Genomic DNA, 23,195 nt, shown 5'->3' on the forward strand with positions numbered 1-23,195 from the left:
GACTGCGGGGGGGGGGGGGGAGGTAGGGAGAGAATGGAATTGTAGTTCTTCTCCCCAAATGCTGGGATGGACAGATGGACAGGGCCTCGCAGAGACCCCCTCCCCCCCCAGCGTGGGCTCCTGGGAGAATAGAGCGTGTACATGTATGTGTGTGTGCGTGTTGGCAGTCATGCTGGCGGGCAGGCCAGGAGACAGCTGGGGCAAAGTCCAACAGACGGGGCAAGACCGGGCAGGCCGGGCTCAGGCAGGACAGGGTTGGGCAGAGGGGGCTCCGGACTCAGGCTCCCCCCCACAGGGGCCTCCAGGGACACAGCCGCGGAATGGGGATGAGACAGGAACAACTCGGATGGACTGGATCCTGGCTGCCTCCTCCTTGTTTATTCTGAAGATGTTTTTTTAGCCAACCCCCAGTGCCCCAGCCAGCCCTCTTGCCCCCTTCCTGCCCGCATGTCCTCGCAATACTTGCCATTCTTTCCTGCCTACCCAGCCCCAGTTGCCTCCAGGGAGCGGACGAGGGGCGCAGCCAGGGCCGGCAGAGCGTTGGTCCAAAGCCCGAGGAAGGGGCGTCACTGTCTCGGTCGGGCCGCCTGATTTTCTTCTCTTTGTTGTACATAAGAATGTATATTTGATGTCTTATAAAAACCCCCGCCTCCGGCCTGTGCGCATCTTGCCTCCTGTGTGTTTCTTGGGCCTGGGTGGATTGGGACTGCGGGGGGGGGGGGGGGGGGGGGGGGGGGCTGGCCCCCAGAATCAGAGGCCTGGGCACAGGCACAACCTGTCATTCTGCTTGTTGCCCGGCATTCATTCATTTGTTCATCCGTTTTTCAGTCCAGATACTAAAAGCCTTTCCCGACTGGAGAGGAGACACTGAGAAGGGGGCCTCGAACCCCTCTCTCCCACTGCTGGGACCAGGAAAGCAGGCTGGTGGCTACTGGGGGGAGGGGAGAAAGAGACAGGTAGCATCCTTCATCCCGGGGCTTCCTCCTCCTTCCTTCCCTTCCAGCCAGTCAGCCTCCTTCGCCCCCGCCCCGCCCCTTTCTTCTAGCCTCCTCCCGCTGCCCCCGCCCCTTTCTCCCGGCCGGGCCCCGCCTCTCGGCCCCAGCCCCGTCCCTCTCGCTTCCTGGCTCCTCCAGTGCGCCTGCGCAGCTCTGGCCTTTAAACGTGCACGGCCAGCGACGGGCTCAAGAAGATCCGGCTTTGTTTACCTTTCCAGTACCTTTCCGCCGCCTCGCCTCAGGGACTTTTTCTTCCCCGGGGCTGGGGCCGCGGAAGGTTTATTCCGTTTCCACCCCTTCCACCCCACCCCAGGCTCCTTTGCGTCGAGCTCCCCCGAGGCCCCGAGAGGGCCTTTCAGCGGGGTCGGGGCCGGGAGCCGGGCCGGCGGAAGGATTCTGAGTTACTCAGAACGGAACGACCCAAGATGGCGGCGACGGCAGCGGCGTCAGCAGCGTCGTCGGCGACGGCGGCGGGGGCAGCGGCAGTAGTGGTCGGGACCAGGGGCTGTGCGGCGACAACGGCGGCGGCGGCGGCGGCGGTGGCATCCCTGGGGCGTTCCGGGTAGCGCGCACGCACACACGTACGCGCGCGCGCCGGGCTTCGTCCTGGTCCGCGTCCGCATTGGCGGCGGCGGCGTCGGCGTCCGCGTCCTCCCCCGCGTCCGCCATGGAGGCCGGGCCCGAGGACTTCGTGCCCCCTCCCGAGTGCCCCGTTTTCGAGCCGAGCTGGGCCGAGTTTCGGGACCCTCTGGGCTACATTGCCAAGATCCGGCCCATCGCCGAGAAGTCGGGCATCTGCAAGATCCGGCCGCCGCCGGTGAGAGGGGAGGCGGGTCCGGGCCGGCCGGCGGGCGGGTGCCGGGCCTGGGCCTGAGGGAGGAAGGCCGGCGCGTTCGCTCCCTAGGCCTCGACTCGAGCCTCGAGCCTAGGCCTAGGCCGGGGCCCGGGCCGAAGCCCGAGGCCCTGGGGTGTGCGCGTGCGCGCGCGTTGCCCCTCCTCGGGCCGGGCCGGGTGCGCGCACCCCGGAGCCGGCGGCTGCGCGTGCGCCCCGGAACCGGCTTATGGAGGAGGGGGAGAAGGGGGGAAACCTCCTGAGTCCCGGTCCGGGAAGAGAGGTCGAGGCAGCGCCCTTCCCGCCTGCCTCTTCTTCTCGCCTCTCTTCCTTTCTTTCCTGGGTACCGAAGGAGTTGGGACCCGATCCTGCGTCATGCTAGAAAGGCAGCTGGAGCCGGGGGGCGGGCCTGGGGAACTCTGCCCACCCTATTCCACCTGCCGGGGCTGGCCCAGTGAGCCCCTTGGGGGGGGGAGAGCTTCCTTCCCCTCCCCTGCCCCCCCCCACCCCCGCCGCCCAAAGGCCTGGTTTGGTCTGACTTTGTCATGTTCCTCCCCTCCCCCCCCCCCTTTGGTTTGACTTTTCTGTCGTCGTCGCTGCCCCCCCCCCATAGGCCTGGTTTGGTCCGACTTTGTCGTCGTCGTATTTCCCCCCCCCAAGCTTGGTTTGGTTTGACTTTTTCGTCCCTCCCCTTCACAAGGCTGAGCTTGGTCAGACTTTCTGTCGTTTCCTCCCCACCGCTCCCCCCCTCCCCCCCCAGCCAGACATGGCGGGCCCTTCCTTCCTCTCCCGGACACTTCCGTGGGCCATTAGGAAGAAGGGTGAGGTTCTGTACCTGCCCGGCTGCACAGCGCACCCCCAGGCACCGGGCCCTCCTCTCTCTAAACGCTAAATCTGCCCCAGCTTTGCTTGTCCAGGCCCTATGCTAGCTTACCTTGTGGCAGGGCCTTTTCTGGACCCCCTTCCCCCCCCATGGAGAGGGAGCCACTGAAAACCGGAGGCTCTCGGTTTATTGGCAGCGAGGCTCCAGCTTCTGAGAACTAGGCCTCTAGTTTTCCCCCCATAGTCTGTGCTGTAGCGTGGCAGAGCAGCCGCCGCTGGGCCGGGCCCCAGAGCCCTCCCTCTGCGACATCTCCCCGGCTCTGTCCCGGGCCTAACCTCGGGGCCCGAAGGGGGGAGACCGCTAAAGTGTGGCCAGCCCCGTTTCTCAGGTCTCCTGCTTTGCTGTTTCAAGCTCCTGTCCGGGAGCTGTTTGGTGCTGCTGCTGCTGCTGCTGCTGCTGAGGGGAATAGCACATGGGCCCTTGATCCCCGGCCAGGGATGTCCTGGGCAGAGCAGGCCTCATATTTGGCCCCGCTCCCAGTTGGTTTAAGTCCAGACTCGGCTGTGCTAGAAGGTGGGGCTTGGAAGTGGAGGACAGAGAGGAAGGTACCTGTTACTCATCCTTCTGGGGGAAAGTGTTCAGCGGCTTTGTGAGGCGGTGGCAGCCACTTGTCAGAGGCAGGCGGGGGCCACCAGCCATGTGCTTTCTCAGCTGGAAGAGAAGATCAAGCTTTTTAGAGCTCCTGATCTAAAGCCGGGATCTTCTGACCTTGGCAAGTGACCCCTTGAGGTCTCCCAACCGTTCCTCTGTAAAAATGAACAGCGTGGGGGCCAAGGGTCCTTAGTCCTGGGCCCTCAGAAGCACCCCGAGGTGTGTTGTGTATGTCTGGCTGGTCCCCCGGTCTTAAGAAGGGCAGCGTCGTGCGGAGAGGCAGGAGCCGGCCTCAGAAGCGAAAAGGCCCCCATTCCAGTGTCGCCTCTAGCGTTGCTGGTGCAGTCATTGCACCAGATGGCGTCTCCGGCACTTTCAGAGCTTCTGTTTTGGTTGGAATTTACGGAAGGGGCCTCCCGCCTGGTGAGGGGGAGTGGTGACAAAGTGATTGGGAGGCCCTCCTCCCGCCCCCTCTCCCTAAAGGCCCTTTCTTGTCTCTCATTCCTCCCTGCACTCACCCCTGGAGGTCTGGCCCCCCTCCGCCCCCAACACGCACTCAGAGTCCTCTGGCGACTTCTTCAGGACAGGCTGAAGCCGGAGCCGGCTATTCCCCACAGCCGTGCCGCGGTGAGCCGCCCCCCGACTGACCTCGCCCTCGTTCTCCTCCAGGACTGGCAGCCTCCCTTTGCCGTGGAAGTGGACAATTTCAGGTTCACCCCCCGGATCCAGAGGCTGAATGAATTGGAGGTAAAAGGGAGGGGGTGGGAACTGAGGGGGGGCGGGGCACAGAGAAAGACTGGCCAAGATGCCCAGGTGGGTCTGATGAGATGAGGCATGCCTCACGTGCCCTCTCAGGCCCACCTGCTGGGGGAGGAGGGGGGGGGCGGCGGTGGCCGTGTGGGCCGCTGGGCTTCTGCCGAGGGCGCCGAGGGGGCGGGGAGTTGGCTTGTTTGTGTGGAGGGCATCCCAAAAAACCCAGGATGCAAGGAGACAGCCCCCGGTGAGCCTCATGGGATCACGGATATTCTGCCCTCTCTTAGCCTGAGAAGATGAAGGAAGAAGAGGGAGCCAACAGTTGGGCCCTGCCGAGTCCCCAGTCCAGACTCCCCACACTGTCTGGAATCCCCTTCCTCTTTCAAATGGGGAATACCGGGACACCTAAGGTGCCTTTCTAGGTTGTCACTCTTTAGGGCTCCAGAGGAAGGAGCTTCCATCGTACCCCAGGACCTTCCCTCAGTGCCTCAGTCTGACCAAGCTGTGCAGCTGTCCCCCTCCCCTCCCCGGATGGGCTAGAGACATCTCGGGAGGGGAGAAGGGACTACAGTCCCCTCGCTGGGAATAACCAGGAACGCATCTGTGGCCTGAAACACAATGAACGAGGCAGCCTCGTTGCCTTTCGCCACCTCAGCGTGTCCTTAGTTTCTCTCTCTGACAGTTGGGGAAAGGAGAGTCGCTTCCTTGATCTCCTAAGGCTGGACTGAGCATTGGGGAGAAATTCCTTTTGTTCCTTGGCCGGGCCTAGCAGCCTTTGAGGCCTGGATCAGGGGACCCCGGGAGCCTGCCGTGTTCCCCACCTTACTTCGTTTCTTTCTGAGGCTCGGGGACGGGAGTCAACTCTAGAGACCAGCTTCCTCTTTGGACCTCCCCCCTGTAGGGCCAATTTCCTTAGTTTTCCTGAGACCCAAGTAAGTCCGTGTGGCAGCATGCCGAGCTGTGGGCCTAGGGTCAGGAGGCCCTGAATTCAAATGCACCTTGGGGGGCTTCTGAGCTGTGTAATGCTGGGGCTTCAGTTTCCTCTTGGGAAAACGAAGATGACCACCTGCTTCCCAGGACTGTCGCGGTGCCTGAAATACGGCACCGCATACGTAGTTGTTCCGATCGCCCTCACTGCCGTCAGCGTAGCTGCTTTACGGAGGGAGGACTGGCTGCCAGCCAGCCGAGAGGGGAGGCCGAGCAGCCCCGCCACCTCCCTCGCAGTGGCTTCTCCCCGTGGAATTCCCCGATTAGGGACTTCCTAGGAGGAGGCCGCATTGTCAGGGAAATTAGGGTCGGTGGCCACAAGGCACTGCCCGTGCCCCCTGAAGGTCAGGACAGGTGCATCACACGTGACTAACTCCCTTCTCCAGGCCCAGACCAGGGTGAAGCTCAATTACTTGGACCAGATCGCCAAGTTCTGGGAGATCCAGGGTTCTTCCCTGAAGATCCCAAATGTGGAGCGGCGCATCTTAGACCTCTACAGCCTCAGCAAAGTAGGCCCCGTTCCTTCTCCTGGGTGTGTGTGTGGGGGGGGGGGGGGAGGCATTTAATCTCTCTGGTGCCTGTAACTTTTCTGTTTTTGAACTTCTTTTCAGATTGTGGTCGAGGAGGGAGGCTATGAAGCCATCAGCAAAGACCGCCGGTGGGCCCGTGTGGCTCAGCGCCTCAACTACCCAGCGGGCAAGAACATCGGTTCCTTGCTGCGCTCTCACTACGAACGTATCGTTTACCCCTATGAGATGTACCAGTCTGGAGCCAATCTGGTGGTAAGAGAGAGGAAGGGAGGAAAGAGACTGGAGCTGGGCTGGGCTCTTAAATGATAGACTAGTGGGGAAATCACCACAGTTGGGTACAGAGATTGCCCTCCTGGAACTGGTTTGGCAAGCTTGGCACAGGCCCGGCCGCCCTCTTCCATTGTTGCCTGCTTGTTAAGATGCCTCACAGCCAGCACTGTCATCGGGGCCTGGGACCAAGGTGATTGTGTGGGCTGGGCTCTGCCCCAGATTTAACATTGGGGGGGACTCCATCAAGGGCAGAAATTGGAAGGGAGGGCCCAGGAGGAGAGGTGGCTCCCCCGGCCGCAGCTCGGATGAGGGGCGCACTGCTGGCAGTTCCTGATGCCAAGACCTGACCTACTTCTCCCCATTCCCTCCCGGCCTCCCCCCCCTTCCCCCCCCCCCCCAGCAGTGTAACACACGTCCATTTGACAGCGAAGAGAAAGACAAGGAATACAAGCCCCATAGCATCCCGCTGCGGCAGTCGGTGCAGCCCTCCAAGTTCAACAGCTATGGGCGGCGAGCTAAGAGGCTGCAGCCTGACGTAAGTGCCACACCCGCTACCCCCACCCCTGCTCTCTCCTCCAGCCCTGTGGGGCTGCTGTCTTCCAGCAAAGGCAGCTCCCCTGGACATCAGTTTGGGGGGGAGGGGGACTGCTATCTTGCCCCGAGGCCAGCTCCCCCAGCTATTGGCTCGCAGTCTGCTGGCTCTCCTTTTCCCCCCCCTCTCGCCGCTCGTGTGCACACTTCTCTCTGCTTTTCCTTCATCCTGCTCTCTTAGCCGGAACCCACCGAAGAGGACATCGAGAAGAACCCAGAGCTGAAGAAGCTTCAGATCTATGGTGCCGGACCCAAGATGATGGGCCTGGGCCTCATGGCCAAGGACAAGAGTCTTCGGAAGAAGGGTGAGGCGGCTTGCGGGCACTCGCGGGGCCCAGGGAGCCTGCTGCTCCCAAGGCCTGCTGACTCACTGTCCTCCCCAGATAAGGAAGGTCCCGAGTGCCCTCCCACGGTGGTGGTAAAGGAGGAGGTGAGCGCCGAGCCGAAGCTGGAGCCCGCCTCCCCTAAAGCCTTCACAGATGGCAAAGAGGAGCTGAGCCACAGCCCCGAACCCTGCACCAAAATGACCATGCGGCTGAGGAGAAGTCACAGTAACGCCCAGTTTGTAAGGAATAAGGAAAACTTCCTCCTCCCTGGCCCTTGGGTCAGGGGAAGGATTGGGGTTTGGAGGGAGGGGACCGAGCCCGGCAGGGCAGGGGGCCTGGGTTCTGGGGGCGGCAGCCCCTCTCATCTGGCCCAACTCAGCCGGGCTCCTCGGGAGCTGGCTCTCTCCGTCCTGGTGGATTTCACATCTGCCGAGAGGGGCCGGGCCTGCTGAGCATAAGGGGGCATGAGGCCAGGGCTCACAATGACCTGGGGGCGGGGGTGAGGTGAGATGGCTAGCCATACCCTCAGAATGAGGGAATTGTGGGCCTCGGTGGGCGGGGGGGGGGGGCCAGGCGGCATGCTAACACCCCACCCCTCCGCCGTGACCAGGTCGAGTCCTACGTGTGCCGGATGTGCAGCCGAGGGGACGAGGACGACAAGCTGCTGCTGTGCGATGGCTGCGATGACAATTACCACATCTTTTGCCTCCTGCCACCCCTTCCCGAGATCCCCAAGGGCATCTGGCGCTGCCCCAAGTGTGTCATGGCGGTAAGGCGCTTGCTGCAGGAGGCGGGAGGTTGGGAGGCCACGCCAGTGTCTGGCAGCCCCTCTGCCCCAGTCGCCCAGCCTTGCAGCCCGTGGCCGTGCCTTGCTTTGCAGGAATGTAAACGCCCCCCGGAGGCCTTCGGCTTTGAGCAGGCCACACGAGAGTACACGCTGCAAAGCTTTGGGGAGATGGCCGACTCCTTCAAGGCCGACTACTTCAACATGCCTGTGCACGTACGTGCCTCATCCCGGGCGGGTAACGGGCTGGGGCTGGGAAGGCCACAGTCCTCCGGGTGGGCCGAGACCAGGGCTTTTCTCCCTCGTGCCCCCAGATGGTGCCCACCGAGTTAGTGGAGAAGGAGTTCTGGCGCCTCGTGAACAGCATCGAGGAAGATGTGACGGTGGAATATGGGGCCGATATCCACTCCAAGGAGTTTGGCAGCGGCTTCCCCATCAGTGATAGCACCAGGCACCTGTCCCCTGAGGAGGAGGTGTGGGCTGGGGAGGGGGGGGAGGCGGAAGGGAGGGGGTGGGCTGAGAGGCTCCTATGGGGGGGAGGGGTGTGGTTGCTGTTACTTCCCCACCGGGCCCAGTTGGCTTTTGCCCCCTCCCAGCTGGGGGGCATTTACTTCCAAGTGTTCCAGGTGTTTATTGGTGCTGCCAGGCTGGGAGGTTGGTCTTTCTGGCTGGGATCACTCCATGGGAGGCGGGGAGTCCCCTGGGGCACGTACCCTGGCACAAGCCTGAAAAACTGGGGGTGGCATGCCATCTGTGAGGCTGAATCACTCAGAGCTTGGAGGGTTGGGAAGGCAGGGAGGCCAGCTCGGAGGCCCACAGGGAACTCGGGCCATATCTGCCCTTCTCCAGGAGTACGCGGCCAGTGGTTGGAACCTGAACGTCATGCCCGTTCTGGAGCAGTCGGTCCTGTGCCACATCAATGCTGACATCTCCGGCATGAAGGTGCCCTGGCTCTATGTGGGGATGGTTTTCTCAGCCTTCTGTTGGCACATTGAGGACCACTGGAGCTACTCCATTAACTACCTCCACTGGTGAGCAGGCAGACGCCCAGCAAGGGGCGTCCCCCTGTCTCTGTCCCTAACTGTCCTCCCTTTTGTTTGCGTGTCCCCCTGTCTGTGTCCCCCCTCTTGTCTTTCTGTGTGTCCCCTTGTCTATCCTTCTGTCTGTGTCTCCCCCATCTGTGTCGCGCGTCTGTTCTCTTGTCCGTGCCCCATCTGTCTGTGTCCCCTCCATATATGTGTGTCCCTGAGTGTGTGCCCTGTCCTTAACTGCCTTGTACCCTGTGGGCAGGGGAGAACCTAAGACGTGGTACGGTGTCCCGTCCTTCGCAGCTGAGCACCTGGAGGAGGTGATGAAGAAGCTCACGCCGGAATTGTTCGACAGCCAGCCCGACCTCCTCCATCAGCTGGTCACGCTCATGAACCCCAACACGCTCATGGCCCACGGTGTGCCGGTCAGTGCCACGGCCCTACGGGGGTCGTCTTGTCCCTCCTTCCTCCCCTTTCTGGGCAAGCTAGGCGGGACAGCTCACTGATGGGTTCCACTTTGCCCAGAGTCCCGCTCTCCCCTCCGATCTCCATCTAGAATCAGTGCTTTTTTTTTTTTTTTTCCTCCCCCTTGGGGTCCTTTGCTTTAGGACCCAGCCACCTCTGCCACTTCCCAGGAGCAGTCTTCCCCTTTCTCCGTGGCCTCTCTCCCTTGAGCATCTTGGAATAGCCTTTGTAGGTAAACCCCCACTCTTGCCAGTCCCCAGTTTGCCCTGAACCCAAGAGAAACCTCGGCCTTCTGTGTGCCTTTTCTGCCTGGGTCCGTCTGAACCCAGATGTCTCCAGCCTGGTCCCTCTGTGGTCATTTTGGCCTGCTCGGTCCTCCCACTCTGGGGACTGAGAAGGCCGTTCTGTGGGGCTGGGGCCCGTCCCGTCCAATCTGATCCGTTCCCTTGCCCTCAGGTTGTCCGCACCAACCAGTGTGCGGGAGAGTTCGTCATCACCTTTCCCCGAGCCTACCATAGCGGCTTTAACCAGGGCTACAACTTTGCCGAAGCCGTCAACTTTTGCACCGCCGATTGGGTAAGCCAGGGCCTGGGCTGCTCAGGGGAGGGCCGGGCGCTCGGGCTGGGCGCGACTCACCCTCGCCTATCTGCAGCTGCCCGCGGGGCGCCAGTGTATAGAGCACTATCGCCGGCTCCGGCGCTACTGCGTCTTCTCCCACGAAGAACTCATTTGCAAGATGGCGGCCTGCCCCGAGAAGCTGGATTTGAACTTGGCTGCAGCAGTGCATAAGGAAATGTTTATCATGGTACAGGAGGAGCGGCGACTGCGAAAGGCCTTGCTTGAGAAGGTGATGTCTAGGGGGGCGGGGGGCGCCATGGGGGTTCTCCAAAATCCAGGGCGCAAGGAGACCTAGAGAATTCCTGGGAGTTAGGGGTAAACTCGGTGGGCGCTGGAGGCAGCTGGGTGCCGAATGCCAGGACAAGGAAGGAGGGGTCTCGGGCTCGGAGCCACGCCGAGGGTTGGCGGTGACAGAGCTCGGTTCCAAGGCTGGCGTGGAGCAGGGAGAGGAGGAGTGGCAGGGAATCCAAGTTTGTGGGGTTTGGGAACGGGTCTGGCTGTGGGGACAAAGGCTGTCCCCAGGATGAGGGGGGTCGGAGTCACGATCAACTCAGAGGAGGGAGGGGAGGGAGCCCTGTGGGCTGCACAGAAGGGAGACGGATGCCAGGTCATGTTTGGGGTGGGGATGGCGTGTGGAAATGAGCAGACCTGTACCTGGGCACTTTGACTCGGTGCCAGCGGCAGGAGATGAGGGCGTTTTGTGGGCCGGACCCTTGGAAATTCTTTTGTATTGTCTCTGGGGCACCCGCCCACTCACCAGAGCCTGACTGCATGGGTTTGGGAATCGGTCCCTTGGGCCCTCCCGCTAACCTTCCCTCGTTTTACAAATGGGAATGAAGTGACTCGGGCCCGATGGCTTCAAAGGGGGGTTGGCAACCCCTTGGCCAGCCGGCCCCGCCCCTGTCCCTTTCAAGGACGCTGCGATCGTTTACCATGTCAGCCTTCAACTTGACTCCTGGGGTCAATCTCTCCACTGACTCGGCTGCTCCTTTGCACCCCACCCCCACCCACCCCTGCGGTGCAGAAAATTGCCCTCCCCAGGGGAGGGCTTGGGGTTCTCCAGCAGCAACAGCAGTCATTGGCCCGTGAGCTTTGGTGAACACAGCAGCACAAGGGGCCTCCAGTGGCAGGCCTTCAGGCCCTCCCGGAAGGGCATGGCGGCTCCTTTCCTCCTCCTGGCGTCACTCCGAATGCAGACGGCAAGATGGGATACTCCTCCGCTAAGCAGAACGTGCTCACCTTTGGTTGAGCACCTTTGGGGCCTGGCGGTGGTCGGTGCTGCCCGTGCCTAAGGGCTCATCTTTGCTGGGCCAGGCTAGGCCCGGGCTCCAGAGCCCCAGAGAGCTACGGGGCACAGGGGGCCCCGGGGTGCTGGCAGGCACGATGGTGGGCCTCAACAGCCGGGCCTCCCAGAGCTTCAATCCCCACTTGTAGCCTTAGTTTGGCGGGCCGCTGGCACGCCCTCTTGAGTCCGGAGTCCTGAAGGTGGGTCTCAAGCAGCTTTCCTGGCATGTGAGTCCTAGGACCGGATGGCTATAACCCTTCCCCACGTGTGCACAGGGCATCACAGAGGCGGAGCGTGAAGCCTTCGAGTTGCTCCCTGATGACGAGCGCCAGTGCATCAAGTGCAAGACCACCTGCTTCCTGTCTGCGTTAGCCTGTTACGACTGTCCCGACGGGCTGGTCTGCCTCTCCCACATCGACGACCTCTGCAAGTGTCCCACCAGCAAGCAATATCTAAGGTGAGCAGGTGCTGGCCGTGGAGGCACAGGAGGATCTGACTGGGGGGCCCTGGGCACAGAACCCTTGCCCTCTGCCTGCCTCAGTTTCCTGATAACCTGCCTCACAAGAGTTGTTGTGAGGATTTGAAGAAATTGCCCAGAGAGGCCTTGACCGACCTCGAAGGGATGCAGACACGTGTGCCTGCTGAGTTCGGGGCTGCGATGGCACGAGGCCTCCGGTGGAAAGGAGGACCTTAGGGAAGGAGGAGGGGATTCCCAGCAACGGAACGAGGCTGGGGTGCCAGCTGTGGTCACGCGCTTCCCCTCAGGTACCGCTACACGCTGGATGAGTTGCCCGCCATGCTGCACAAGCTGAAGGTGCGGGCCGAGTCCTTCGATACCTGGGCTAGCCACGTGCGAACAGCCCTGGAGGTGGAGGACGGACGGAAGCGCAGTAAGTGCGGGGGCAGCCGGGGGCAGGGGGGTGTCTGTGGGAGCCGGAAGCCCACAGGCTGGCACTCTCCCCAGGTCTGGAGGAGCTCAGAGCTCTAGAGTCCGAGGCCCGGGAGCGCCGCTTCCCCCACAGTGAGCTCCTGCAGCGGCTGAAGGACTGCCTGCACCAGGCCGAGGCCTGCGTCTCTCGGGCCCTGAGGCTGGTCAGCAGCCAGGAGCCAAGGAGTGTGGACCCCAGTGGGGAGCGCCGGGCCCCCAGGGTAGCACCCCCTCAGTTGACCCTGGAGGAGCTCCGGGACTTCATCGAGGAGATGAGCAGCCTGCCTTGTGCCATGCACCAGATTGGGGAGGTCAGGGTAAGGAGGGAGGCCTCCTGGCTGGGCCTGAAGGCAGTGGGGGCCGGGGGAAGGGGAAGGAGCCATGCCTGCCCCAGGCTGAAGAATCAGCCACTTCCTTTTCTCCCCTCCCCAAACACAGGGCATCCTGGAGCAGGTCGAGGCTTTCCAGGACCAGGTCCAGGCGGCTCTGGCCTCTCTGCCGGCCACCCTTAGCCACCTGCCGGGCCTGCTGGAACAGGCTCATCGCCTGGGCGTTGAGGTGCCCGAGACTGAGCAGCTGAAGCTGCAAGTGCAGCAGGCCCACTGGTTAGATGAGGTGAAGAGGGCCCTGGCACCCCCAGCCCAGCGCGGCACCCTGGCAGTCATGCGGGGGCTGCTGGCATCGGGGGCCGACGTGGCGCCCAGCCCCGCCGTGGACAAAGCCCGGGCCGAGCTACAGGAGTTGCTTGCCATTGCGGAGCGCTGGGAGGAGAAGGCCCATCTCTGTCTGGAGGCCAGGTGCTCCCTTGCCCCTCGGCCTGCCTCTGTGCCACTTGCCTCTGCTGAGTGCTGGGAGGAGGGGGCCTGTCGTTCTGGAAGCCCGGGGCTCCCCGTGGCACCCCCTGGCTTCTGGGTGTGTCCTGGTTTCCAGCTCGGGCTTGCCACCTCCATGACTTGCCTTCTTTCTCCGTCAGGCAAAAGCACCCTCCCGCCACCCTGGAGGCCATCATCCGAGAGGCTGAAAACCTCCCCGTGCAGCTGCCCAACATCCTGGCCCTGAAGGAGGCCCTGGGCAAGGCCCGGGCCTGGATCGCCGATGTGGACGAGATCCAGGTGAGCTCGCCGCTTCCAGAGGGCGGAGGAGGGAGGAGGCGGAAAAGCGGGCACCCTTTGGCCCCCCGGGGGCCAAGAGGGCCGACGGGATGATTCTGTCTTTCAGAACGGCGATCACTACCCGTGTCTGGATGACCTGGAGGGCCTGGTGGCCGTGGGCCGGGACCTGCCTGTGGGTCTGGAAGAACTGAGGCAACTGGAGCTGCAGGTGCTGACGGCTCACTCCTGGCGGGAGAAAGCTTCCAAGACTTTCCTCAAGAAGAACTCGTGCTACACTCTGCTTGAGGTGAGGCCGGCCCCGTTCTTCTGGCCTCTGGCCCGCCGGCCTGTGGGGCCTCACTTTGCCTTTGCCCTCGCCCCTGCCCAGGTGCTGTGCCCATGTGCGGATGCTGGCTCCGAGAGCATGAAGAGGGACCGGTGGAAGCGCGAGAAGGAGCTGGGCCTCTACCGATCAGACACTGAGCTCTTGGGACTCTCTGCCCAGGACCTCAGAGACCCAGGCTCTGTGGTGAGGCTGGGGGGGGGGGGGGGCGGAGAGACGGGACGGGACAGGGTACCGTGCCCAGCCTCTGGCTTACCCCAGGGGAGAGGGCAAGGAAGGGTGGGGGCAAACGGGAGGCCGACCTCGGTCTTCTGACACACCATCCGGGATTTTCTCTCCGGCCCAGATCCTGGCCTTCAAGGAGGGCGAGCAGAAAGAGAAGGAGGGCATCTTACATCTGCGCCGTGCCAACGCAGCCAAGCCCTGCCCTGTGACCCTCAAACTCTCTGGGCCCCGTTCCCCCGAGGCCCCGTCCTGTGTGTGTGGGCAGGCGCCAGTGGGCGAGGGAGCCCTGCAGTGTGACCTGTGCAGGGACTGGTTCCATGGCTGCTGTGTGTCGGCCCCGCGCCTCAGTGGCCTCCGGCCCCTGAGTCCCGCACCCCCAGTACCCCTAGCCTGGTGGGAGTGGGACACAAAGTTCCTCTGCCCACTCTGCATGCGTTCCCGCCGCCCTCGCCTGGAAACCATCTTGGCCCTCCTGGTGGCCCTGCAGAAGCTGCCCGTTCGCCTGCCTGAGGGGGAGGCCCTGCAGTGCCTGACTGAGCGGGCTATTGGCTGGCAGGGCAGGGCCCGGCGGGCCCTGGCATCCAGGGACGTGTCGGCGCTGCTGGCTCGCCTGGCGGAGCTCCGGCAGCGGCTGCACAGGTCCCCAGCCGCCCCTCGCCCCCAACCCGGCGGCTCGGCCCCGGCCCCCCTCAGGGAAAGCAGAGGTGGTGAGGGCAACGAGCTTCAGGTGAGCCCCCCCAGGGTGATCCCTGGGACAGGAGGGGGCCTGGGAAAGGGCCTCGGTGGCCTCCCATTCCCTTTGTTCTGTGTTGGCCTCAGGTGAATTTGGAGAATGGAGATGTAGTGAAGAACCCCGAGAAAAGTGGTGTGGGAGCCGGTGCAGGTAGGAGCCTGAGGGCTGGGGTGGCTGGAGGGAGCACAGGGGAGGGCCGGGAGAGCCCACCCGCGGCCTCGCCCGTCCCCGCAGAACTGGAGCTGCTGTCCTCGCTGCTGCCCCGGCTGGAAGGCCCCGTGCTCGAGCTGCCTGAGGCAGCACGTGCCCCCCTGGAGGAGCTGATGATGGAGGGTGACCTGCTGGAGGTGACCCTGGACGAGAACCACAGCATCTGGCAGCTGCTGCAGGCGGGCCGCCCCCCCGACCTGCCCCGGTTGCGCACACTGATTGAGGTGAGGGTTACGGGGCTGGGGCTGGAGTGGGGGGGGGAGGCCGGGGGCTCCAGGCCAGCCCGACCTCCCACTTGTTCCCTCCTCAGCTGGAGAAGGCCGAGAGGCAAGGGCCTCGGGGACGCAGCCGTGCTCCAGAGAAGCGGCGGCGGAGGAGGGGGGAGCGTGCAGGCGGGGAGTGTGCCGATGTGACCAGGGAGGAGCTGGAGCCAAAGAGGGCCCGGGGCCCCGTGACCACCGAGGCAGAGGAGATGCTGGAAGAAGAGGAGGAGGAGGAAGGGGAGGCCGAGGGGCCCAGAGCTGGGAACGAGGACCTTGCCCCCGGCCGTGGCACGTGGGGTTCCGGCCCTCCCCTGAGCCAGAGCAGGCCTGAGGTGAGGCCAGGGAGCCAGGGGGGCGGCCCCCCACCCGCCTCCCCCTGTCATTCAGAACAGCAGCAGTTGTGACAGTTCGGAGCCAGACACGCGCCTAGTCCCGTGTCCCCACGTCCCCAGCCGGTCCACCTCGGCCTCAGGAGGGGAAGCGAATGGGACGCCGCAGCCAGGGGCTGTCAGCCGTGCCCGTCTGAAGGTGGCCTTTAGGGGTCTCGGTCCCCTCTCCTCTCCCTGGAGGGGGCCTCCTACCAGCATTCATTCCCTTGGCCGGGCAGGCCCGTGGTCTGCCTGCTCCCGTCTTCCTCTGGCCCTGGCCAGTACCATTCCAGGAGTGGGGGGGGGCAGAGAGGAGAAGGGCCGAGGGCTGCGGGGCTGGCTCGGGGCATGGGGCTCTCACGCCCCTGACCTCCAAGCTGGGCTTCCACTCGCCCCACTCTCCCTGCCCTTCTCCCCCTCCTCTCCACTCCCCACCCAGGGGCGAGGAGAAGAGAACGATGGTCAGCCACCTCTTGGGGTTTTCTTTTTGATGATTAAATTTGGGGGGGGTTTGGAAGAAAGCTTCTTTGGTGCTGCTCCCATAGGCCCCATCAGCCTGCCCCCCCCATGACTCCCCCCTCCCCTCCCTGTTGCCCCGGGATGGCGGTCGTCGGGAAGGGGAAAAGCGCCTCCGGGAAGAAGGAGCCAAGGAACTGCCCCCCCTCCCCCCACCAAACAAAGCAAACCAACCAACAGGAAACACGTCTTTCCCGAAGTTGCCTCTTTTAATTTTATTTTATTATTTTCCTCTTGTTAGAAATAAAACTGTTAGCAATGGTTTTTGGAAGGCCGACTCAACCCTGGCCATTGCTTCTCTGGCCCTGGGGGTGGGGGCTGGGAGTTGGGAATGGAAAAGCCCGTGGCCGCTCCCCCCGCCCCCCCAGGAGCAGACTTGGGCCTGGCTCCACCCTCCATCTCCCTTGTATCAGACCAGCTCAATTCTCAAGCTGCCCTTGAGCAAGGGGGAAGAGATTGGATTGGGGGGGACCCCAGCTCCCCTTGTCTACTAACACTTGTGGGAGCCCCCATCTCTAACATCTGGAGCAGTAGCACCTCTCTGCTGGAAAAAGGGCCAGCTGGGAGGAGAGGATCGACCCTGGAGGCAAGGAGTCACCTGTGCCAATGGGTACCCTTGGACCAAATGGGGCGGAAAGGCAGCTGGCTGACCCTTGGGCCTTTGCCCCTCAAGCCCTTCCCACCCTTGACCAAGGTCACCAAGAGCAGCCAGGCCCACCCTAGAGGGTCAAGGTGGGGGGGAATGGGGGGAGGTGGGCCACCACCAAGAGTGTACTCGTGAAGCCTTTCTCTTGTCTCCTGCTCTCCATCTTGGACATCTGACAGTGCCAGAAGGTCACACTTGGATGTGACAGATTCAGGCAGGCCAGGGGTGGTGAGGGAGAGAGCTCTGGGGTTCTAAAAGGAGGGTCAGGCTGGGACCTACCAGGTACTGGAGGACACTTTAAAGGGATGGGGGTGGACATCTGGTATCTCCATATCTGTGGGAGTGGGCCCCATCCTCCACTTCCCAGATAGTGTGGATGTAGCCCGTGGGGGTGGGGCAAGGGGGCAGGAGGACCTGGAGTACCAGGGAAGTGAGGAAGGAAAGCCCAAAGGACCCATGGTCTGGCCTCCCACCTCCCTGGAGCTTTCCTTAATGAAATCCTCTCTGCCCTTTTAGGCACAAGACTTAATGAACCCACCTGTTGTGTTTGATGAAACAAGACTTTGATGATGGAAGCCGATTGGCTAAGCTGAGCTGAGTTAGTTGCCTCTCCTTCCCCAGCAATGGGAGGCAGGAGCAGCACCTTACTGGGCTCTGTCACCAAATGTGTGCTGAGCACAGGGCCCGTCCCTGGCAGTGTGCTAAGCACTAGGTACACAAAGAGACAAAAGCCTGCCCCTCCCCTCCAGAGCATGCAGTCTGTTGCTGACAGATTTGTCAAGCAGGCTGTGGGCAGGGTAAATATGAAATAGGGTCCTGAGACAGTGGGCAAAACCTGGCAGGGACAGCTCGTTTTAGCTGGGACTCATAGGAGGTCTGGGAGCTCAGTCATTGTAGCAGAGCATCCCTAGCGTGGGACCCAGAGAAAATGTCTGGGGCCTAGGCTCACCGGGTAGAAGAGGACCAGCATGGGGGGAGGGGGGAGGAGTGGAGAGCTGTGACAGGAACCTAATTGTGCTTTAGGGAAATCCATTCAGTGGCTGAATGGAGGCTGGAGTCAGGCAGAGCCCCCCCCCCCCCCAGCAGGGCATCAGTACTGGTGTGAGGTGAGAGGAGGGGCCTACATCAGGGTGGGAGCACCATCGGGGAAGGGGACAGGACAGGTAGATGTGAAAATCATCGCCATATCAGTGACAAATGAACAATGGTAGCTGACAGGGTCACCAAGTAAAGGAGTATAGAAGGGAAAAGTAGAGGGCCCTGGACAGAACCCAGGGAGATCTGGAGGAGCCCTTTGGAGGCAGAGAGAGGAGGAGAACCAGGAAAGTGTTCTGAAACCTAGAGAACAGAGTACCCAGGATGACAGTGACCCGCAGAGTCCTAGCCCATGGAGAGGCCAGGCAGAAGGGATCCTTGGCCACATTGGAGAGAAGGATGGCAGCTAGGTGATGAAAATACAGGCTGGATAGGAAGGGCTTAAGATAGTGAGGAAGTGGAAGGCTGTAAAGAGCAGAAGAGGGCTTGATCGCTTCCCATTAAAGGCCAGCCACTGAATTAAAAGAGGAAGTAGCAAAGTTGTACTAGGAGGGGGCTTTCACTTTACCCACCCAGAGTTCCAGAAAATTAACTAACAGAAAGAAGGAAGTTAATAGATAAATAGAATTTTAGAAAAGTTCAACGTGATAGATTTCTGGAAAAAAGCAAATGGGAACAGAAAGGAGCGTACTTGTTTTTTCCTCATCTTTACCCAGCTCCTTCACAAAAAAATGGACCCCATATTCGGGCAGAAAAACCTGAGAAATGTAGAAATATTTATTGCACCCTTTTCAAACCATAAGCAATCCAAAAAGACATTCAACAAAGGGCTATCTGCCTAGCAGAGTCCTGAGTAATCTGAAAGAACGGATTGGTCAAAGAACAAACAGTAGAAACTATTTCATTAGAAAGAATGACATCACAAAACTTGTGGGATGCAGCACTAAGGGCAAAATATATCACTAGTATGGCTGCAGAGGAGACAAAGCTGACTTTAAAAAAAAAAAAAAAAATTTAAATCCCCAACTGAAAGTGGAACCAAATTGGAAACCCTGAAAAATTGGAGAGCTTAATAAAAGAAAAACCCTGAACTAATCAATAAAACTAGGAACTTTGTGGGGGCAGAAGCAATAAAAAAAGATAAACCATTGGTTAATGTAAAAAAGGAAAAGCAAATTATCAATATCAAAAATGAAGAGTTTCTTAGCTGTGACCGTGGGCAAGTCACTTAACCCCAATTGCCTCAGCAAAAAAAAAAAAATGAAAAGGGTGAATGCAGTACCAATAACTTGAACTTAAGGTAATGATCAGGAGTCATTTTGCCAAAGCAGATGCCAGTAAAATTGACCATCTTAAGTGAGATAAATGAATATTTACAAAAACAATAAATGCCCAGGTTTACAGAAGAAGAATCTTCGAAAAGGAAAAGTCATCAATGAGCTCCCTAGAAAAAAATCTCTTAAGACCACCTGAATTCATAAAGTGAATTATATCAAACATTTAAGGAATAATAAATCCCAAGTCAACAAGTAGTCCTACCACATTCCTTTGAGGACACAAATATGGTTTGGATAGTTAAACCAGGGAGAGCAAAAAGGAAACTAGAGACCAGTTTCCTTAATATTGACACAAAGGTTTTAAATAAAGTACTAGTGCAAAGCAACTGAAATACTAAATCACTGTATAACATTTATACTAGCCATGCAAGTCTGGTTCAATATTAGGGGAACTCGACACAACTACCATGTCAATAAGAAAATGAAAATCATAAAATTTTCTCAATGGGCGCAGAAAAACCCTTTGACAAACCACAGCAGTCATTGCTATTGAAAACACTAGAGAACGTAGGAATAGATGGAGCTTTCCTTGGAATGATGAATAGTATCTAAAACCATCAGCAAGCATTATCTGGAATGGGGATAAGCTACAAACCTGGATAAGATAAATAGTGAAGCCAAGATATCCATTGTTGCCACTATTATTGAATATTCTACTAGAAATGCTCATTAGAGCAATAGGATGAGAAAAAGACATTGAAGGAATAAAAGTAGGCAACATGGAAACAAAACACCCTTTGCAGATATTGGTATTTTTGGAGAATCGACTAAGAAATTTCATTAAAACCATGAACAACTTTTGCCAAGTTGCAAAGATATAAAATGAACACAAACCAGCAATACTGCATATTACTTACAAAATCCAGAAGAGAGAGAAATCCTATTGAAAGGATACAGTTGTAGGCAACATCTTGGGAAGGTAACCTACAGAGGGATCATATAAAGGTGATTCCAAAAACACTTCCCCACAAATACAAATTGCAGAAATTTTAATTGCTCAAGGATAGGTTGAACCAATATAATAAATGCCAATTCTACCTGTTAATGTACTTAAACTACCAAAGATTTCTTTTATACACCTAGGCAAAAACTAACAATTCATCTAGGACGGGGATGGGAAACCTTTTCTTCTGCCAAGGGCCGTTTGGATATTTACTGCATCATTCACAGGTCATACAAAATTATCCACTTACAGAACTGGAGCAGTGAGGATGTGTTGTAGTTAGTTTTTATTTGTAGTTACCTCAGCAAACGATTTCGGTGGCCTTGTGTGGCCCTTGGACCACATGTTCCCCGCCCCTGATCTAAAAGAACAAAAGGTCAAGAATATCCGAATTGATGAAAAAAGAAAAAAAAGTAAAGGAAGATAGCGGAACCATACCAAATCTCAAACCATATTAAAAAGCGGTAATGGTTACAACAATCTAGAACTGGCTAAGAAACAGACTGGTGGATCAGTGGGATAGACTGAATGACCACAGTAATCTTGTATTCGACCAACCCGAAGTTCCAAGCTTTGAGGTCACACAAATCAACCCTTGGCGCAAAGTTGCTAGAGGAACCCGAAAATGGTTGGGAAGAAACTCCACAAACGTCTCACACTGTATACCAAGATAAAGTCCAAATGGATACAAGACTTACACATAAAGGGAATATAATTAGGGGAACATGAAATATTTTATCAGCCGGATCTCTAGATGAGGAGTTTATGACCAAACAAGAGATAGAGAGGTTTGCAGGAAGTAAAATGGATAATTTTGATTTTACAAAATTAAAAAGCTTTTCCACAAACAACAGAATTAGAAAGAGCACAGGAAACTGGGAAATGAAAATAAAATATTTGACAGCAAGTTTCTCTGAGGAAGTCTTCCATCCCCAGTTATACAGGAAAACAATGAAATCTGTAAGAACAGGGGTCATTCCCCAATTGAACTGAGCTGGGCCTGGCCGGCTGGCCTCTTGGCAGAGGGGAAGCCCCCGAGAGGGGGGAGCTCCTTCCCCACCTCCCTTCGCTGTGCCTCCCCGGGAATCCGGCCTCGGGCCCAACAGCTGGGGGCGGGAGGGGGACGTCGGAGGCCCGAAGGGCTGGGGAGCGTACTAAGAGCTCCATGATGAGCCCTTTTCCCGGACTCCCACCGGGCCGGGCCGCAGCTACCATTAGTATTCCCACTCTCCGCGGCTCTCGGCCCGCTTTGGGCCATGCTCGGCGCGAGACCCCTTTCTGGCTTGATCTTGAGGGGGCAGAACTCCCCCCCCCCCCCAACCTCTGTGTAAGGCGACTTCCTCCCCTTGGCCCCAACAACTGGAGCCCCTGAGCTCAGAGTGAGGATCTCGGAGCTGGAAGCGCGAGGTGCCGCACGCAGCAGGACTGGAACCCGGATCTTGGCCTAGCCCGCAGCCCCCCCCGCCAGCCTGCCCCCCTCCCTTCCGTCTCCCAGCCCGCCTCCCTGACGCACTGCCCCCGCCGAGTACATAGCGCCCCATCGGAGGGAAAAGTGAGAAAGTCGAGCCCTAAGCCGTCCGTCCCGGAGCCTGCGCACTAGGGGCACCCCGGCCCCGGCCCCTCACAGGCCCAGTTCCCGCCCCTGGTGGGTGGGCTTCAGCTCCTCCTGGCCCCGCCCACAAGAACCTATTGGCGGCCGGTCCCGGGGTCGGCCAATCAGAGGACGCAAGGCGGTAGAGGGAAGGGCCGGGCCCAGCGTCCCCGCCTTTCACTCGCCCTGGTTCCCCCCCCCCCCCCCAGGTCTCAGCCGGCTCCCGCTTGCTCGGGGTTCCTGCGGGTCTCGCCTCGGGAGGGGGACCTGCGGGGTAGGCAAGGCCCCAGGCCCCGCGCCGAAGCTGGCCCCCGGGCCCCCGGAGACAGCTCCTGGGTTGGGCTTGCAAGCTTAGGCGCCGGAGCTCAGCTCCGAGCCTTCCCTCCGGAGGGAGCCGGGAATTCCGGCCGTTTGCTCCCAGCCGGGTCGGCCGTCACCTGGGGAAGTGGCTGCTGGGAGAAGGTGGCGCGCCAGCTCCGGCGGCTACAGCCAGGCCCCTGCAGGGAGAGACCGGGGCCCAGGCCAAGCACCCCCACCCTCACACCTGCTGGCCACAGCCCGGGACCACGGGCCAAGAGCCGGGGACGGGCGGCCTGGCGTCTGCCCCCACAGGGGCTACAGCCGCAGCACCCGAGACCCCCGGAAAGGAAAGTCCAAGGGCTCTCCAGCAGGGAGCTGGAGGCCTGTGGGTAGGCCTCCTTCCCTTCTGAGCCTCAGTTTCCCCAGCTATGTCCCTGGCACACAATAAATGTTTAATAAATACCACACATCCATCCTCTGGCTCTGTTTCCTTCCCTCTCTCCTCCCTTCTGCCTCTCTCTCAAAAAAAAAAAAAAAGAAAGAAAAAAAGCCCACTCTCCCTCTGTCTCTCTGTGCTTCTCTCTGTCTCTTCTGTCTCTCTCCTCTCCATCTCCCTGCCTCCCTGTCTATCTCTGTCTCTCCTTCTCTCTGTCTCTCTTCTCTCTCTGTCTCTGTCTCTCCTCTCTCTTCTTTGTCTCTGTCTCTCTGTCTCTGTGTGTCTCTGTCTCTTTCCCTCCTCCCTCTCCCTCTCCCTCTCTGTGTCTCTCCATCTCTCTGTCTCTGTATCTATCTGTCTCTGCCTCTTTTTTGTCAGAAGAGAAGGCAGGGATCAGAAAAGGGAAGGGGCTGCCTTAAGGTCACAGGGAGTTCCTGAGCAAACCGAGTCCTCTTCTTTCTCCACTGCCCGGCACTGCCTCCCTCGGAGCTCCCCAGGAGCCCCGTTACTGTTGGGAGCCTTTCTGTTGACCAGCTAGTGCTCCATCTGGACCCCGGCCTCCTCCGGCCTCCTCCGGCCTCCTTTGGCCTCCCTTGGCCTCCTCCGGCCTCCTCCGGCCTTCTTTGGCCTCCCTTGGCCTCCTTTGGCCTCCCTTGGCCTCCTCCGGCCTTCTTTGGCCTCCCTTGGCCTCCTTTGGCCTCCTTTGGCCTCCCTTGGCCTCCTTTGGCCTCCCTTGACCTCCTCCGGCCTCCTCTGGCCTCCTCCGGCCTCCCTTGGCCTCCTCCGGCCTCCCTTGGCCTCCTCCGGCCTCCCTTGGCCTCCTCCGGCCTCCCTTGGCCTCCTCTGGCCTCCTCCGGCCTCCATCCACCCCCAAGCACCAGCTGGGTTCACTCAAGCAGGCAGAGCCCGAGGCTTCCTCCGCCTCCCGGGCCTCGGCCAGTGGGGGAAGTCGGTGGGGGGGGGTCCGTAGGTGGCCAGAGCTGCCCTGGGGGCGGGTGGGGGCTGAGGGGAGCGGAGAGCTTGAGAAAGTATGGTCTCTGCAGTAGGATCTCTGTCGGGGAAAACAAAACCAGGGAGAACACAGCACTTTCAGGTGTTTTTGAAGGCCTGAAATTGGGGGTGCTGCCACTGCCCTGCAGGCTCCTCCCCCAGTCTCCTTGTCCCAGCAGCCTCCTGGGCCCGGAGGATTCCCCTCCCACGGCCCCTGCCTCCTTGGGAAGCTCCGTTGGGAGGAAGGGGCTCAGGCCGGCCGCCATCACTCGTCAGCCCCCGTCGGGCACCCCTCCAGGACG

At 59.8% G+C, this 23,195-nt stretch overlaps 1 protein-coding gene across 3 annotated transcripts; it reads left to right on the plus strand.

The window, feature by feature from the left end:
• Positions 1-1,662: 1,662 nt before the first annotated feature.
• KDM5C (lysine demethylase 5C) lies at positions 1,663-15,886 on the plus strand. 3 transcript variants are annotated; one of them, XM_074277976.1, is made up of 25 exons: positions 1,663-1,812; positions 3,971-4,048; positions 5,428-5,550; positions 5,653-5,823; positions 6,242-6,376; positions 6,614-6,737; positions 6,816-6,997; positions 7,369-7,527; positions 7,639-7,758; positions 7,857-8,015; positions 8,392-8,573; positions 8,833-8,995; positions 9,492-9,611; positions 9,688-9,882; positions 11,214-11,395; positions 11,704-11,828; positions 11,903-12,183; positions 12,305-12,663; positions 12,840-12,978; positions 13,085-13,264; positions 13,346-13,486; positions 13,647-14,252; positions 14,345-14,408; positions 14,493-14,692; positions 14,779-15,886. In XM_074277976.1, exons 1-25 carry the CDS (start codon positions 1,663-1,665, stop codon positions 15,133-15,135), a joined length of 4,695 nt encoding a protein of 1,564 aa, XP_074134077.1. In that variant the 3' UTR covers positions 15,136-15,886. The 3 variants fall into 3 exon arrangements, with proteins under 3 accessions (XP_074134077.1, XP_074134078.1, XP_074134076.1); XM_074277977.1 differs by having other exon boundaries at positions 6,245-6,376; XM_074277975.1 differs by having other exon boundaries at positions 6,614-6,997.
• The last annotated feature ends 7,309 nt before the right edge of the window (positions 15,887-23,195 follow it).

This window comes from Sminthopsis crassicaudata, chromosome X, assembly GCF_048593235.1.
Source record: "Sminthopsis crassicaudata isolate SCR6 chromosome X, ASM4859323v1, whole genome shotgun sequence".
NCBI classification, from domain to species: Eukaryota; Metazoa; Chordata; class Mammalia; order Dasyuromorphia; family Dasyuridae; genus Sminthopsis; species Sminthopsis crassicaudata.